The sequence below is a fragment of the Otolemur garnettii genome, unplaced genomic scaffold (genome assembly GCF_000181295.1).
Source record: "Otolemur garnettii isolate 467f Iridium unplaced genomic scaffold, OtoGar3 scaffold00032, whole genome shotgun sequence".
Taxonomy (NCBI): Eukaryota; Metazoa; Chordata; class Mammalia; order Primates; family Galagidae; genus Otolemur; species Otolemur garnettii.
Window position 1 is genome coordinate 4,032,527 of NW_003852427.1, and position 15,426 is coordinate 4,047,952.

A 15,426-nucleotide genomic window follows, 5' to 3' on the forward strand; every position below is an offset into this window, starting at 1 on the left:
GCTTTGGCCTCCCTGAGTGCTAGAATTACAGGTGTGAGCCACCATGCCCAGCCCACTATCAGCAGACTTAAGATGGTTTGTTAAGTAAGGGTCCCAGTGTAACTAATATAAAGTAGGTAAAATTACCAATTTCTCCACTCTCCACCCTCTTTTTTCTTCCAACAAGTGAAGCATTTAGGCTTCCAGGAAGATAAGGGACTTCTGCAGGGTCACACAGATAAGGTTTTGGACTGAAAATTTTGTTGGTGGATCTTTAATTGAATTAACCTATTTGCTTTTCCAAAAGTGAAAAGGAAGAAGATGATAATGAAAAGAGAGAAGATCCAGGTGATAACTGGGAAGAAGGTGGAGGAGGTGGTGGTGGTATAGAAAAATCTTCAGGTCCCTGGAATAAAACAGCTCCGGTTCAGGCACCTCCTGCTCCAGTAATTGGTAATCTTACTATTTCAATTTCATAAAGATATCTAGTTGATGTATACAATTTTATGTATGGTTAGCATTCAACTATAAAGACTTTTGAGTCTTAAATAATGGAATCTGGAAGTTAAAATTAAAGGTTATTTTTGTTTTGTATGCTGCTAAAATTTATGTGATGATAAATTTATAGTCAAGTATAAAATTTATGAACTAGTTAAGTATTTAAACATTTACTCCAGTTTCCTCTCCAAATAATAACTCCTGGCTTTTGGGGAAATAGATAAGGAAAAGATTTTCATTTATTAGAATCCAAGGTAAGCTTCATTTAGGATATTTAGTAATGGGTTAAACTCCAAAAGTTTTCATAGGAGAGGCATTTCCTTAAAGCTTTTGTATTAACACATTTTTGACAGCTAAGTAAGAAATATTGGACCCCTTGTGTTTCACTTCTGCTTGTATTTTCCCTATTCTCTTATGTTATGAAGTATGAATTCTTAGTATGGCTGATTTTAGCATTCTCAAGGGTGAAAGTTGGTTCTTTGGGGGTGAAGAAATCATGGATCTTAATAGTAGTGTGGCCTACCAAAGGAGCAAAATACATCAGCAGATACATAGTATATTTGTGGTCTTAGAATTTCATGGAGTTGGGGGCTTTTAGGAAAAAGATATCTAAAAGGGCTCCCTAAGAAGACAATAATGAAATAAGTTTGAGAAGCTTTAAAGTAGTATTTACGCATTATTATAATATAGCTTTAAAGTAGTATATATACATTGTTATTCAGAATAATAGAAAGAATAATAATCACCCCAAATCTTGCTATCCAGTGATCACAGTTAACTATTACAGCTAACATTTTTGCATCCTTTCTAGCTTTTTTTGTGTGTCTGAGACAGTCTCACTATGTTGCTCTTGGTAGGGTGCTAGGGCGTCACAGCTCACAGCAACCTCAAACTCTTGGGCTTAAATGATTCTCTTGCCTCAGCCTCCCAAGTAGTTGGGACTACAGGCGCCCACCCCTTCGCCCAGCTATTTTTTTGTTGCAGTTGTTTAGCTGGTCTGGCCTGGGTTTGAATCTGCCACCCCAGTATATGTGCCTTGCGCCGTAACCACTGTGATCTGGGCTCCAAGCCCCTTTCTAGGTTTTTACTAAGAGCTTTTTACTAAAACATTTAATTTAACTGTTCTGTCTATGGTCCCTAATAACCCTTCTGTATTGCTAACTCCTCATCTGACTTGACCCCTTAGCATCATTTGGCACAGTTGATCACCCCCTCAAAACATTCTTGTCCAGGGGTAGTGGCTCATGCCTCTAATCCCAGCATTTTGGGAGGCCGAGGCAGGTGGATTGTCTGAGCTCACAAGTTTGATACCAGCCTGAGCCAGAGCGAGACCTCGTCTCTAAAAATAGTTGGACATTGTGGCGGGTGCCTGTAATCCCAGCTACTTGGGAGGCTGAGGAAAGAGAATTGCTTAAGTCCAAGAGTTTGAGGTTGCTGTGAGCTATCACACCATGGCACTCTACTGAGGGCGACTAAGTAAGACTCTTGTCTCAAAAAAAAAAAAGAGAAAACACATTTATTTGTCTTTTGGCTTCTGGAACACCACTTTATCCATCCTCCTTTGGTTGTTTTCTAGTCTTTGCTGGTGTCTATCTTTAACTGTCCACCCAGCATCTAAACTCATCATGTCTAAAGCTGAATTAATTTTCACCCCTCACAAATCTTCACCCTGCAGCCTTTCTCATCTGGGTGTTATTGCTTCGGTCGCTTAAGCCACAATTTTGGAGTCATCTGACTCCTTTCTCTTGCTTCAGACCTATATCTAACCTCTCAGTTGATTCTTACTGGTTTGTTTGCACAATATATTCAGACTGTCTTGACTGGTTTTCACTACATCTATTGCTATCACTCTGGTTTGATTTCTCATTGTTCCTTTTGAATTAACTGAGGTAGCCCGTTAGTCTGGGCTGCCTGCTTCTACTTCCATCCTGTCCTGCCCATGCCCACTCACTGTTCCTAACATAGCCACCAGAGTGGTGATCCTTTTAATATGTGTCAGAGCATGTCGCTGTGCTGGTTGCAAACCTATAGTGGCTCCCCTTCTAATTCAGAGGAGAAGCTAAAGTTCCCAGTGACGTACAAGCCCTTCTGTATCTGCCTTGTGATTCTCCTTTTTTTTTTTTTGACTTTATTGTTAACTGATCCTCACATTTCTCCTTAAGTATACCGGGCACACTGTTACTGCAGGCCCTTTATTCTGATAAGGGCAAGATAGTAAATAATTTAGGCTTTGAGGGCCATGCAATCTCTGTTCTAAGTACTCAACTCTGCTATTCTAGCACAAAAACAGCTATATATACCAGTGAACATAGCTCTGTTCCATTAACACTTCATTTACAAAATCGGTTGTTGGGCTGGATTTGCTTTGTTTGCTAGCTCTAGCTTTCTGCGTTTGCCTCTTTTCAGGTCTTTGCTCAATTGTTTTTTTTTTTTGTTTTGTTTTTTGTTTTTTATTTTGAGACAGAGTTTCAATTTGTTGCCCTTGGTAGAGTACCACAACAACCTCCAAGTCTTGGGCTTAAGCAATTCTCTTGCCTCAGCCTCCCAAGTAGCTGGGACTACAGGCTCCCACCACAAGGCCCAGCTATTTTTTGTTCTTCTTGTTGTAGTTGTCATTGTTGTTTGGCAGGCCTGGGCTGAGTTCCAGGCACCGAGCCTCTTTGCTTATTCAGTTTCTCTCTCATCACTGAGACCTTCCCACCACCACACTTAAAGCCATACCCTGTACCATATCCATCTTGCACTCTCTTTATAAACCCTTCCCTACTTTGATTTTCAATATAGCTGTTTTATTTTGTTTCCTTCCTCTGGAATACTACTGTCTGGTAGAACTTTTTGTGGTGGTGGAACAGCACTGTCAAGTACAGTAGCTACTAACTACATGTGGCTGTTGAGTACTTAAAATATATAGCTGATGTGATCGAGAAACTAAATTTTAAATTGTATTTCATCTTATTTAAATAACCATATATGGTTAGTGGCTAAGAATATAAGGTACATAAAAGCAAGGGTTTTTGTTTTCTTGAGTGCTGAGTAAATAATACATATGTAAGCTTTCCCCTATATGATCAGAAATAATACAATTATATTGAAACAACTATATTATATATCACAGCTGAGAGATGATGATATAGATGTTTATTTCAAATGCTGTATTTGACAACTAGAAAACATACAATGAACCCCTCCATGGTTGACTGACTCCCTACACTGACCACACTGACCACCTCCTTAAGTTGACCTAGACCAGACATGCACCACATGTGTGTTACCAGTACAGTGCCTAGTGCCTTATGTTGACCTCCTCCATGTGTTGACCAGTTTGTTACAGTTCCTTAGGTGGTCAACTTAGAAAGGTTCAGTATGCAGAGGTTATGTTTATGTGTTTGCAGGTAACCAGTTCTCTATGGAGGGTCTACATGAGACCTTGTTGAGGACAGAAAAAAAGAAAGATAGGAAGAACCTAGAAGACTGTGTGCTCAAAATGTTAGCTATGAGGGAAGACTTTGGGCTGCTGACTTGCTTAGTTTTTTCCTGTTTTATCCATATTTCTAAGTAGATAGAGGAAGAGCCTTAAAATCCATTAATGGTGTGGAAGACAGTGAAGTAAGGATAGTAAGTTCTATTTTAGAGACAGTCTCACTTTGTTGGCCTCAATAGAGTTCGGTGGCATCACAGCTCACAAGCAACCTCCCATTCTTGGGCTTAGGCGATTCTCTTGCCTCGGACTCCCAAGTAGCTGGGACTACAGGTGCCTGCCACAATGCCCGGCTATATTTTTCTTGCAGTTTGGCTGGTCCAGGTTTGAACCCACCACCCTCAGTATATGGGGCTGGCATCCTATTCACTGAGCCACAGGCGCCACCCATAAGTAAGTTCTTTGCATAGCAGCCAGGTAAGGAAGTGATTGTCATTATCTTTCTTGATAGATAAGCTGAGGACTGCAGTGGTCACATTCTGAAAGGCAGGCCCTGGCAAGCCCTGTTGTTGGTCCAGCAGGGTCCTTCCCACTCGTCGTGGTATTCAGTCACATAGATACTAACACTGTGCATGGAGGAGGGGTCAGAACACTACCTTAAAAAAGCAGTAGTTTTTACTTGGGGTCATTCTTTCTAAAATGACCCTTCTTACATCAGATACTGGCTTTTTCTGTAATTGCTAAATGATAGAGAATACGAGAATAGCTTATTTAAAATGCCCAGCATTTGAATAGTTAAACTAAACTCTTAACAAAATGTTAGTTACAGAAACCCCAGAACCGGCGATGACTAGTGGTGTGTATAGGCCTCCTGGGGCCAGGTTAACCACAACAAGAAAAACACCACAAGGACCACCAGAAATATACAGCGATACGCAGTTCCCGTCCCTGCAGTCAACTGCCAAGCATGTAGAAAGCCGGAAGTAAGTACTATAATTGCACTTTATTTGGGACCTCCATTCATTGGCAAGGGTGTGGGCACAAGGGATATAAAATCCTACCTGAAGGGGTTTACTCCTTTGTAGTAAAGCCCATGCTGCAGCTGACATTAACTAGGATGGCACTTAGTATATGCCCAGGAGGGAGGAAGGAGGAAAAAGTCCTGAAAAGGGTGAAGGGGCCAAGCTCTGAAGACAGACTTTGCTGTCTGCAGAAGTTTCTCTGATCCCCAGTTTGTTTTGTAACAATGACAAGTCTTATTTAGGGAAAATTCTTTTTAAGTATTTTAGTAGTGGCTACTGCTTCATAAAATACGGAAACTAAAAATGTGACAGTGGTATTTCATTGTATTCCCAGTTAGTGAAAATAGATGAAAGATGTTGGCATTTATAAATCTAATATTAAAATAATCTTATTTCAGCAGGTACTTAAAATGAATGCTACGTGGAGTTAAATGACCACATATGGCACATCTACATCTTATTTAGGGACATGAATTTTTAAAAGTAAATAAAATGGGAAGAAATGTAAATGACATCAGATGGAAATGTTTTTTGGAGTGGCTTTTAGAGTAAATTTCAGCCTTTTCGCCACTTTAAGAGCACAGCTGGCTTGAATTTAAACCTCCTCTTGGATTTGCTCCTGTTTTGTCCTGCAAATGTGTAAGGGATTACCTCTGGGAGGGTAGTGACTCACCACACTCAACTCTCTTCACCTGATCTAATCAGGTCTACTCCCATAAAATAGACATCAGGAAGAATTATTGAATAATGAGTGGAACTTACTTGAATGAGAAAATTATTACCCGTGTGCATAAAGAAAGATGTATTATCTATTTGCTAAAAGTAAAAATTGAGTCTTAGGAAGAATGCCATTACACAGCTTTTAACTGATCAGTTGACTTCAAGTTGGTCCTGAAATAGGGTCACAGTTAAAAACTATTCAGAAGACAGGACCATAGAACTTCAGTAGAGTGTTTTGTGTTTCTGTTCAATTGAAGCCTTAAAAATGGTTCGGTAAGGATTTTATATACCAGTTTTTCCCTCTTGCCCGTCCCCAAGATTCTTCCAAGTGGTAGCTTTTTTTTTTTTTTAATTCAAGGAAGAATATTTTCGAAAATCCTAGTGAAAAAGAAATATTTACTGATTACATTTCTTTTCCCTTAGGGATAAAGAAATGGAGAAGAGCTTTGAAGTAGTAAGACACAAAAATAGAGGTAGGGATGAGGTTTCAAAAAACCAGGCACTTAAACTTCAGCTAGACAACCAGTATGCTGTGCTTGAAAATCAGAAAAGCAGCCACACACAGTACAATTAAGGAATGGTCTTTGCTAACCCTTCTAAGGTATCTAGACCACAGCTAACTACCATGAACATCATCTGATCTCTGCTGGATCCACAGCACCTGATGCAGACCACTTGATTTAAGTGACCAGCCCTCTTGCACTATGGAAGTTTAAAGTGTCACAACTGCTCTTTATGTATATTGGATTTAGGGGAATTTTCATTGTTGTATAAATGTGTGAACTAGACTCTTCCACAGTGTTCTTTCATAATTACTCTGCAAATACAAAAAACCAAAACCTGCAGCCAGTGGTCATTTCAAAATCTTTTTATGTTCAGATACTGAGCCTTCGTAAGGGTTGACTACCTCAGATTTGCTGCACTCATTGTGGACTTCATGTGGATCACAACTTCTGGATATAAGAAGGTTACAGCTATTAGTTGATGTGAACCTTGAAACCAGCTCTACTGGATTCCTAACAGAAATCCTGCAGAAAGTCAGCCATCTGGGTTCTGATCTGCTGTAAAAGATGAAGATTTAAGTGACCTTAATTAACCTGTCCTGTGCCCCACCCTTGAGGAAAACTCTTTGTAGTAGGCTGTGGCTGTATTAGACTTCCAGGAACACACCACTCTCAAAAGAACTGATGTGTTCAGATCATCCGTGTAGGGCTGTGATTTGTAATTTAAACTTTTAGTTGTGTTCTGAGGTAACCACAAATTACATTCAACCAAACTTGGGTCCACCAAGTGGGAAAAGGGTTGGGGAAGAGAATAATCTTGTTTCTCTTAGGAATTTTTTATTTGGATAGTGCTTTTTTCTTTGTTCCACATTAAGGCCTTTTTTGCTTTGACTTGAAGTAAGTTCTTTGACAGAGCATATTGCTTGGTTAAGTAAGTAACCTGAAGTATGCATTAGAATTGTGAACTGTCTTGTGAATTTGCCAATCCTGAGAGTAGAACCAAATAGCCTTTGATGTAAAGGGCAGTGGATGCCAGAGGCTCTACTTCAGGTGCTGCTAAAGCCTCCTAATCAGGTTGCGATTAGTAAACTACAGTGGGAAAGTGTGGTTTCTGCTCAGGCTAAGGGATTCACTGACCTGTCCTTATAAATTCAAAGCGACGTAAGCAAAACCTCAGCTACAACCTATGTAAGTTAAAGGGATCGTGCATGATCTTTGGTAAGAATTCCATATATACTGTGTCCAGATTTTTTTTTTTTTTTTTTTTGCCCCTACAAGTGTGATGTGCCCAATTTTTTAAGGTATTGGACATTCTGTCCATGCAGCAATTGTCCCAGCTAGCTGTTATCAACCTCTCGGTGTGTCTTTATGTTGTTCATTTGGAGTCAGGGTGAAAGGTGACATAGCACTTCATATTTGATAATTACAGCTTAAGCTGTCTAATAGTTGTTGTCCTAAAAAGGGACTTGAAGCTACCAGGATTATAGAGAAAAGTTTCTTTCCACCTAATAAGTTAGTCTGGCAGTTTCCTAGTTTTGTCTGGGAAGACAAATAACTTCATTCAGAGTGGTATGTGACTACTTGATGCAGTCCGAGCTGCTTCTCTATGATAAATCCTTTTGCCAAATGCAGGAGTTGCAGACTTGCTGCTTGTAAGAGTGAAACAAATGGGTGAGTAAAACTATCCTGATGGGGCATTTCCTTTAGGAGTTCCATCTTGGTGAAAAGTGTCAGGGCAGGAATTGGACTTCTAAGAGGGTTATGGTATCTCCTGACAGGACCTGTCAACCTGTCAGTGTTTGGGCAATAATGTTGGCATTATTTGAGGTGGCAGGCAAGATGCCTTCCTTCTGGTGTGTTTGGGTGAGTAACTGAGCCAGCCAAGGGGAGGTTGGATGATTAAACAAGAAATGGGATTCTTGGTTAAACTGAAGAATTCATTTGGGAACCAAAAACATTAGAGAATAATCCTTTGGACCTTGAACCACATGTTTTTCCTGAAAAGTATGCATTTTTTTCCAGCAGAATTTCTTTGAGGGTTATATTATTGAGGAATGAACTGAGAGGAATATGTGGAGGTGTTACTTAACAGCATACTGTACTAGAAACCTGGAGACCCGCAGCAGACTTAAATTCCAACTCTTGGTATAACTTTTTAAAAGATTGTGAAAATATCAAAATGTACATGAATCAAGTTTTAATATACTGTGTGATGGGTGGGTGAGGCTGTCCATTGTACCATTTCTTTCTTTGAATTCTCAGGCATGGTTTGGCAGTGCAAGAACTCTGTAACATTAACAAATTCAATAAAAAGTAAATATATGGATTTTAGAGTGTAATAGTTTTCATTAAACCTTTTATTTTTGTGAATGATGAGTTGATGTCATACCTCTTTATTAAGTTTTGTTACCTTGAACTATGGTAGGGTAATCTAAGCTGTTTATTCTGTAGATAAGATGTGGGGCTTTTGGGTAGGGGCAGAGGCTCAGGCCTGTAATCCCAACCTTCTGGAAGGCTGAGGCTCCCAAGTTTGAGACCAGCCTGAACCAGAGCCATACCCCCGGGCCTTGTGGTGGGTGCCGGTATTCCCAGAGTTTGAGGTTGCTGTGAACTGTGACTCCATGGCGCTCTACCAGGGGCAACAAAATGAGACTCTGTCTCAAAAAAAAAAAAAAAGAAAAAGAAAAAGAATTTCACTTTTGAGAAATGTATAAAGGTTCTTAAAGGACAAAGCCCCAAATCTTTTCTCGTTTTGAGACAAGAATCTCACTTTGTTGCCCCTGTCACAGCTCACAGCAATCTCAAAGTTTTGGGCTTAAGCAATTCTCTTGCCTCAGCCTCCCAAGTGGCTGAGGCTACAGGTGCCTGCCAGAACACCTGGCTATTTTGTTGTCATTGTTTAGCAGGCCAGGCGGGGTTCGAACCTGCCAGCCCAAGTTACGTGGCCAGCGCCCTAACCACTGAGCTCCGGGCACTGAGCCTAATTCCTGACGTTTTTGCACCACCTCAAAAAGAAGTCTTGTGCCTACTGGTATTTGTCATTTTTTGCGTTTCCCCCAAATGTCCTGGCCTTAGGCCACCAGTATTCTACTTGTCTCTGTACATCTTACTCTGGAAATTTCATTTAAACAGGGTCTTCTGTGACTGGCTTCTTTCCCTTAGCATGTATTTGAGGCTCATATCCATGTTGTGGCCTGTATCAATACTTTGTTCCTTTTTTACTGCTAAACAGTTGTCAGGGAGCTAGCAAACAAAAAAAAAATGAAATGTGTGGATAGGCCATATTTAATATACTTGCACTGGTTGGATGTTTGGGTTGTTTTCAGTTTGTCATGAGCATGAACAAGATTGCTGTGAACTTCCATGTGCAGGTTTTTTGTGTTTACATGTTTCCAGTCTCTGGCTGTGTACCTGTGGGTGAAATTGCTGGGTCCTATGGTAATTTTTTAAAGAACTGCGAAATGTTGAAAGTGACTTGACCACATCACAGATCATTCCCACCAGCATGATTCACTGAGGATTCCAATTTCTCTATGTCCTTGTCTTGTTTCAGACTCTTGTGTTCCTAGCAGGTGTGAAGGTAGCATCTCATTGTGGTTTTGATTTTCATTTCTGTAATAACTAGTGCTGAACATTTTTTTGTATGCTTAGTGGTCATTTGTATATCTTTTTTTGGAAAAATGTGTAATCAGATTTCTTGTCAGTTTTTAAACTGTTGTTTTATTTTTGAATTGCAAGAGTTCTTTATTCTGGGAATTAATCCTTATCAGATAGATACATGAGTTGCAAATATTTCTCCCATTTGGGACTAATGGAGCCCACCACGATGCCCTGCTATTTTTAGAGACAGGTTTGGCTCTTGCTCAGGCTAGTCTCTAACTCCTGAGCTCAGGCAATCCACCCACCTCGGCCACCCAGACTGCTAGGATTGCTGGCATGAGCCACTGCACCTGGCCTGCAGCTAATCTTTTTTTTTTTAAGTAGAGATAGGATCTCACTCTTGCTCAGGCTAGTCTTCAACTTCTGAGCTGAAGCAGTCCACAAACGTTGGCCTCCCAGAGTGCTGGAATTACAGGCATGAGCCAGTGTGCCTGGCCAAATTTTTAAATTTTTAAAAATTTAAAAAACTAGGCATAGTGGTGTGCATGTAGTCCAAGCTGCTTGGGAGGCTGAGGCTGGAGGATAGCTTGATCCCAGGAGTTTGAGTTGCATTGAAGTCAGGAGTTGGAGGTTACAGTGAACTATGATAGTGCCATGGTACTCTAGCCTCAGTGACAGTGAGACCTTCCCCATCCCCCAAAATCAATTTTGATGGAAATCCACTTTATTTTTTTTCTACAGTTGCTTATGCTTTGACTGTCGAGAAACCATTGCATAACCCAAGGTCACAAAGATGTATTCTCATTCTAAATTTTATAGTTTTAGCTCTTTTCATTTGGGTTAATTTTTGTATATGTGAGATAGGGGTTCAGTTTCATTCTGCATGTGTATATCCATTTACCCAGTACTATTTGTTAGAAAAGACGCCTTGGTGCCCAGAACTCAGTGGGTAGGACACCGGTCACACACACCGAGGCTGGTGGGTTGGAACCCAGCCTGGGCCAGCTGAACAACGATGACAATTACAACAGAAAAATAGCCAAGCATTGTGCTGGGCACCTGTAGTCCCAACTACATGGGAGGCTGAGGCAAGAGAATCGCTTAAGCCCAAGAGTTTGGGGTTGCTGTGAGCTATGATGCCATGGTACTCTACCCAGTGCAACATAGACTCTGTCTCAATTAAAAAAGAAAAAAAGTACTCCTCTGTAGTAATTACTCTTTATTTGGCACACTACACATTTTACTTAAGTGTCTTCTATTAGAATGTAAAAATGGTTTGGGATAGAAACAGGTTGGGAGTTGGGGTAAGAATTGAGAGAGGTCAGACCATGGGTGTGTTAACTATCAAAGGAATGAAGAAGAGTTGAGGTCAGAATCTGTATTTTAGGAGTATAAGTAAATTAATGAGAATAATCAGATTGTCGGGAGGAGAACCAAAGAAAGAATTCTTTTTTCTTTTTGAGACAGAGTCTATGTCGCCCTGGGTAGAGTACCATGGCATCACAGCTCACAGCAACCTCAAACTCTTGGGCTTAAGCACTTCCCTTGCCTCAGCCTCCCAAGTAGCTGGTACTACAGGCACCCGCCACAAAGCCAGGCTATTTTTGGGGTGCAGTTGTCATCGTTTAGCAGGCCTGGGCCAGGCTCAAACCCACCAGCCTCAGTGTGTGTGGCTGGCTCCCTACTCATTGAGCTATAGGCACCGGGCCAGGAAAGAGAATTCTAAAGTTATTTTAGTAATTAGTGCTAAAACTGGATTTGTAATAGTCTTCATCAACAGCTACTCTAAGGCATTAATGGGGCAAGCAGAATGCAGGCGAATTATGGATTGCTTCCTGGCCTTGAGGGAACTGATTACTATGACAGATATATTGAATAAGAATTCTTTTAAATAAGTATATTTGTATTATCTAAAATAAGAGGAATTGTGCCCACATCATGGATTTAGGATATACATAAAGCTGATCATGAAGGTAGTTCAAGACATTTTTGTATTTTTTAGGGACAGTCTCACTTGCTCACCCTGGGTAGAGTGCTGTGGCGTCAACAGCTCACAGCAACCTCAAACTATTGGGCTCAAGCGATCCTCCTGCCTCAACCTCCTAATTAGCTGGGACTATAGGTGCCTGCACAATCCCTAGCTATTTTGTAGAGATTGGTCTCACTCTAGTTCAGGCTGGTTTTGAACTCATAAGCTCAAGCAAGCCACCTGCTTTGGCCTCTCAATGATAGGATTACAGGTGTAAGCCACTGCACCTGGCCCAGGTAGGTCAAGACTTGAAATTGCTGCCCAAATGGGAACTGGAATTCTAAATAGTAATTAGATACAGTAACACAGAAGATGGAACTTATCAGGTAAGTTGTCAACTTTAAAACAATATTTTCAGTCCCTCAACTGAACTCTTCAGGGGTTCAGTCAAAGAATGCAACAAGAAACCTCTAAAGATCAGATCCATGGCCCATGCTTGTACTTCTAGCACTGTGGAAGGATGAGGCCAGTGGGTGTATTGCCTGAGCTCAGGAGTGGAGACCAGCCTGGGCCGAGCATTAATAGTGGGTGCCTGTAGTCACAGCTACTTGGCAGCCTGAGGCAAGAGGATCCCTTGAGTTCAAGAGTTTGAGTTTGCTGTTAGCTACGACTTCACAGTACTCTACCTAGGATGACAAAGTGACACTTTGTCTCAAAAAAAACCCCCAAAAACTTGTCTTTAAATATGCTTGAACATAGTGGGTAAGTATGAGGGAGGCAGCATTCACAGCCTTAGACTTGAACAGGCGAGAAGTTGGGTTAACTAATTAGGAGGTAGTCACTAAAGATGGTAGCAGATGTAATAGCAGAAACGATACAAATTTGTCATAAATATTTAGTGTGAAATTGTACGTTTTTCACTGCTGTTTTGCATACATAGTCTTTTGTAACAAGTTTTTGTTTTTCTTGAGACCTGATAACAGTTTTTGACTGTTAAATATGCTGTTAAAAATCTTAAGATTTTAGAGAAATTACAATCTTAAATCTTTTTTTTTTTTTTTTTTTTGCTGTGTAACCAGGACATTAAGGAGACATTCATACATTTCAAGAGCTGCTTAAATTCTGATACCCAGATTTAAATATGTGAACATATGAAGACTTTTTTTTTTTTTGGAGACAGTCTCACTTTGTCACCCTTAGTAGAGTGCTATGGCATCATGTAGCTCACAGCAACCTCAAACTCTTGGGCTCAAGCAATTCTTTTGCCTCAGCCTTTGAAGTAGCTGGATCTATAGGTGCCTGCCACAAGGCCTGGCTATATTTAGAGATGAGGTCTCCCTGGCTCGGGCTGGTCTCCTGTGAGCTCAGGCACTCTATCCGCCTCGGCCTCCCAGAGTGCTAGGATTACAGGCGTGAGCCACCCACCCAGCCACGTATGAAGACTTTTAACAAACACTTAAAGCTATTCATCATTTGCTATCCCACCAACATTAAATTACTTTGGAACACAAGTGAAATGGTTTTTAGGAAACCTATAACACACCTACGGAAGACCTTCCCATATTATGCACGCAATGTAGAGGTCTTTTCACGTCCAAATTACCCACTCCGGAAATGACTACTCAGGGGCTTATGGTCCAAAGAGAAGAGGAAAGAAATTAAACATCTGGCCAAGTTACACGTATATGGGTATATTATATACGGATGGCACAGAGGGAATGCAATTCTTGCATTGAGCCCTTGAGAAGCAGCATATTATGGTAAAGCCCTTTTTGGAAAGGCATCTTTCTATCACTGATACCATGGGCTAAATTATATATTGCGCCACCTTCAAATTAGCAGTTGGGGCAAAATAGTAAACACAGGGGCATTACAATGAATCTTATTCAATACAATTTAACTATACAGACTAACACTTCTCTGCAAATTTAAGTTTTCTTTATCTGATTGCCTGTTAAATACAGTTTTAATTGCACAGCTTAATGAATGGTCAAACACTGAGGCCAGTGTATACACCTAGCATTTCAGGCTAAGATTGTCCTTGTAGCTGAAATCAATGACAAGGTTTGGCCTGTACACTTTATCATAGTTCAGTAATTACCAGGAACATTTATATTTCATCTGTCATTTCTTAGATAACTACCTCGCCGTTGATACAATTTCTATAGCCACTTGCTATCCTCTACCAATCCTTTCATTCTGTTAGACTTGCCCCTTGACAGTAAATCTTGTGACCATCCCAGAGTTTACTCACTGTAGATGTTAACCTGCCCCACATTGCTCCTTGGCTACTTTTAATTTGTCCCTCCATTATGTTCTCGATTACAGCACCTCTAGATTTTAATGGTTTCTTTAGAATTCTTCAGTCTTCCCTGGTGACTGTGAATTGAACCATAATTAATTAACTTTTTCATAGATAATCTTTGGCAGCTGCACAGTCCCACAACTCATCTACTTACACAGTGGAACCTCAGACTCTTGAGCCGCCTACACTCTTGGTCTGTGGTTCACTTTACTCACCAGTTTCTGCCTTTCAAAGATCATGTGGGTTGCACTGCAGCATCCTTTTTAATGGGGTTTAGGCCCAGACTGGAGCCTCCTAGGTTTGTCTTACAGTTTTAACTTGCTCACATTATTGCAGCTTTATTCTGGATTGCTCAGATTTTTACGGGTCAAATTTATGCCTTTAATGAGAATCTGAGTTAACCCTGGAAGTCAGGGCCTCTGAACCTCAGCAGCACTGTAGTCATGGGGGTAGAGAGCAGGCTGCAAGCTTCCGTTGTGTTCTTTTGTTCTGCCCTGGCATCCTGTGTAGTTCCACCTAGGAAGACTGTTAACTCACTCACTGGAATTTAAAAAAATTATTGATACAGTTTTTAACCTGAGGCCAGGCACTGTTCTAAATAGGTAACAAATGTCTGTTTTAACCCTAAAAGCCCCTTAAAGGCAGGAAAATAGGTTTGTTTTTCTTTTTTGGAGACAGAGTCTCACTATGTCGCCTCAGTAGAGTACTGTGGCTCACAGCAACCTCAAATTCTTGGGCTTAAGCGATTCTCTTGCCTCAGCCACCAAGTACTAGGACTACAGGCGCCCGCCACAACAACACCCAGCTATTTTCTGTTGTTGTTTAGCAGGCCCGGGTAGGGTTTGAACCCACCAGCCCCTGTGTATGTGGCTGGTGCCCTAACCTCTGAGCTACGGGCACCAGGCCAGAAAAATAGGTTCTTAAAGGTTAAATAGTTTACTTGAAATCAGCTCGTAATGAAGGGGCCAGGATTCCAAACCAGGTGTTTCGGCTACAGCGTGTTCTTAACCATGAGGCTTTGCTTCCACACCTCTCCCTAGATTTAAGGGTAGAGGAGGAAACTAGGAAACATACACTCCTTCGAGTTTGACTTGGAAGTGCCCTTTACCCGTTCCCATCCCAAGGTTGGAGCCTCACTTCAGGCTCTCCCTCACAGCAGCACAAAGTCCCTAATGTCAGGTGAGTTGTACTATCCTTTTTTTTTTCCCCCAAGACAGAGTCTAACTTTGTCACCCTCAGTAGAGTAAGTACTGTGGCGTCACAGGTCATAGCAACCTCCAGCTCTTAGGCTTAGGTGATTCTCTTGCCTCAGCCTCCCAAGTAGCTGGGACTACAGGCGCCCACCACAACGTCCAGCTATTTTTGTTGTTGTTGCAGTTTGGCGGGGCCGGGTTTGAACCCACCACCCTCAG

General features: G+C 41.1%; 1 protein-coding gene across 3 annotated transcripts in view; it reads left to right on the top strand.

Annotated features, from left to right (window-relative positions):
• CDV3 (CDV3 homolog) overlaps positions 1-8,466 on the top strand; it is a 15,211-nt gene extending 6,745 nt beyond the window's left edge. The window contains exons 3-5 of one of the 3 annotated variants that reach the window (XM_012804991.2): positions 287-432; positions 4,719-4,878; positions 6,061-8,466. In XM_012804991.2, coding sequence (XP_012660445.1) covers positions 287-432; positions 4,719-4,878; positions 6,061-6,211 — 457 coding nt within the window. In that variant the 3' untranslated portion in view covers positions 6,212-8,466. Of the gene's footprint in view, positions 1-286; positions 433-4,718; positions 4,879-5,315; positions 5,432-6,060 lie in introns of those variants that run through there. The other 2 variants (XM_012804990.1, XM_012804989.1) reach the window with 2 other exon arrangements.
• Positions 8,467-15,426: the final 6,960 nt, after the last annotated feature.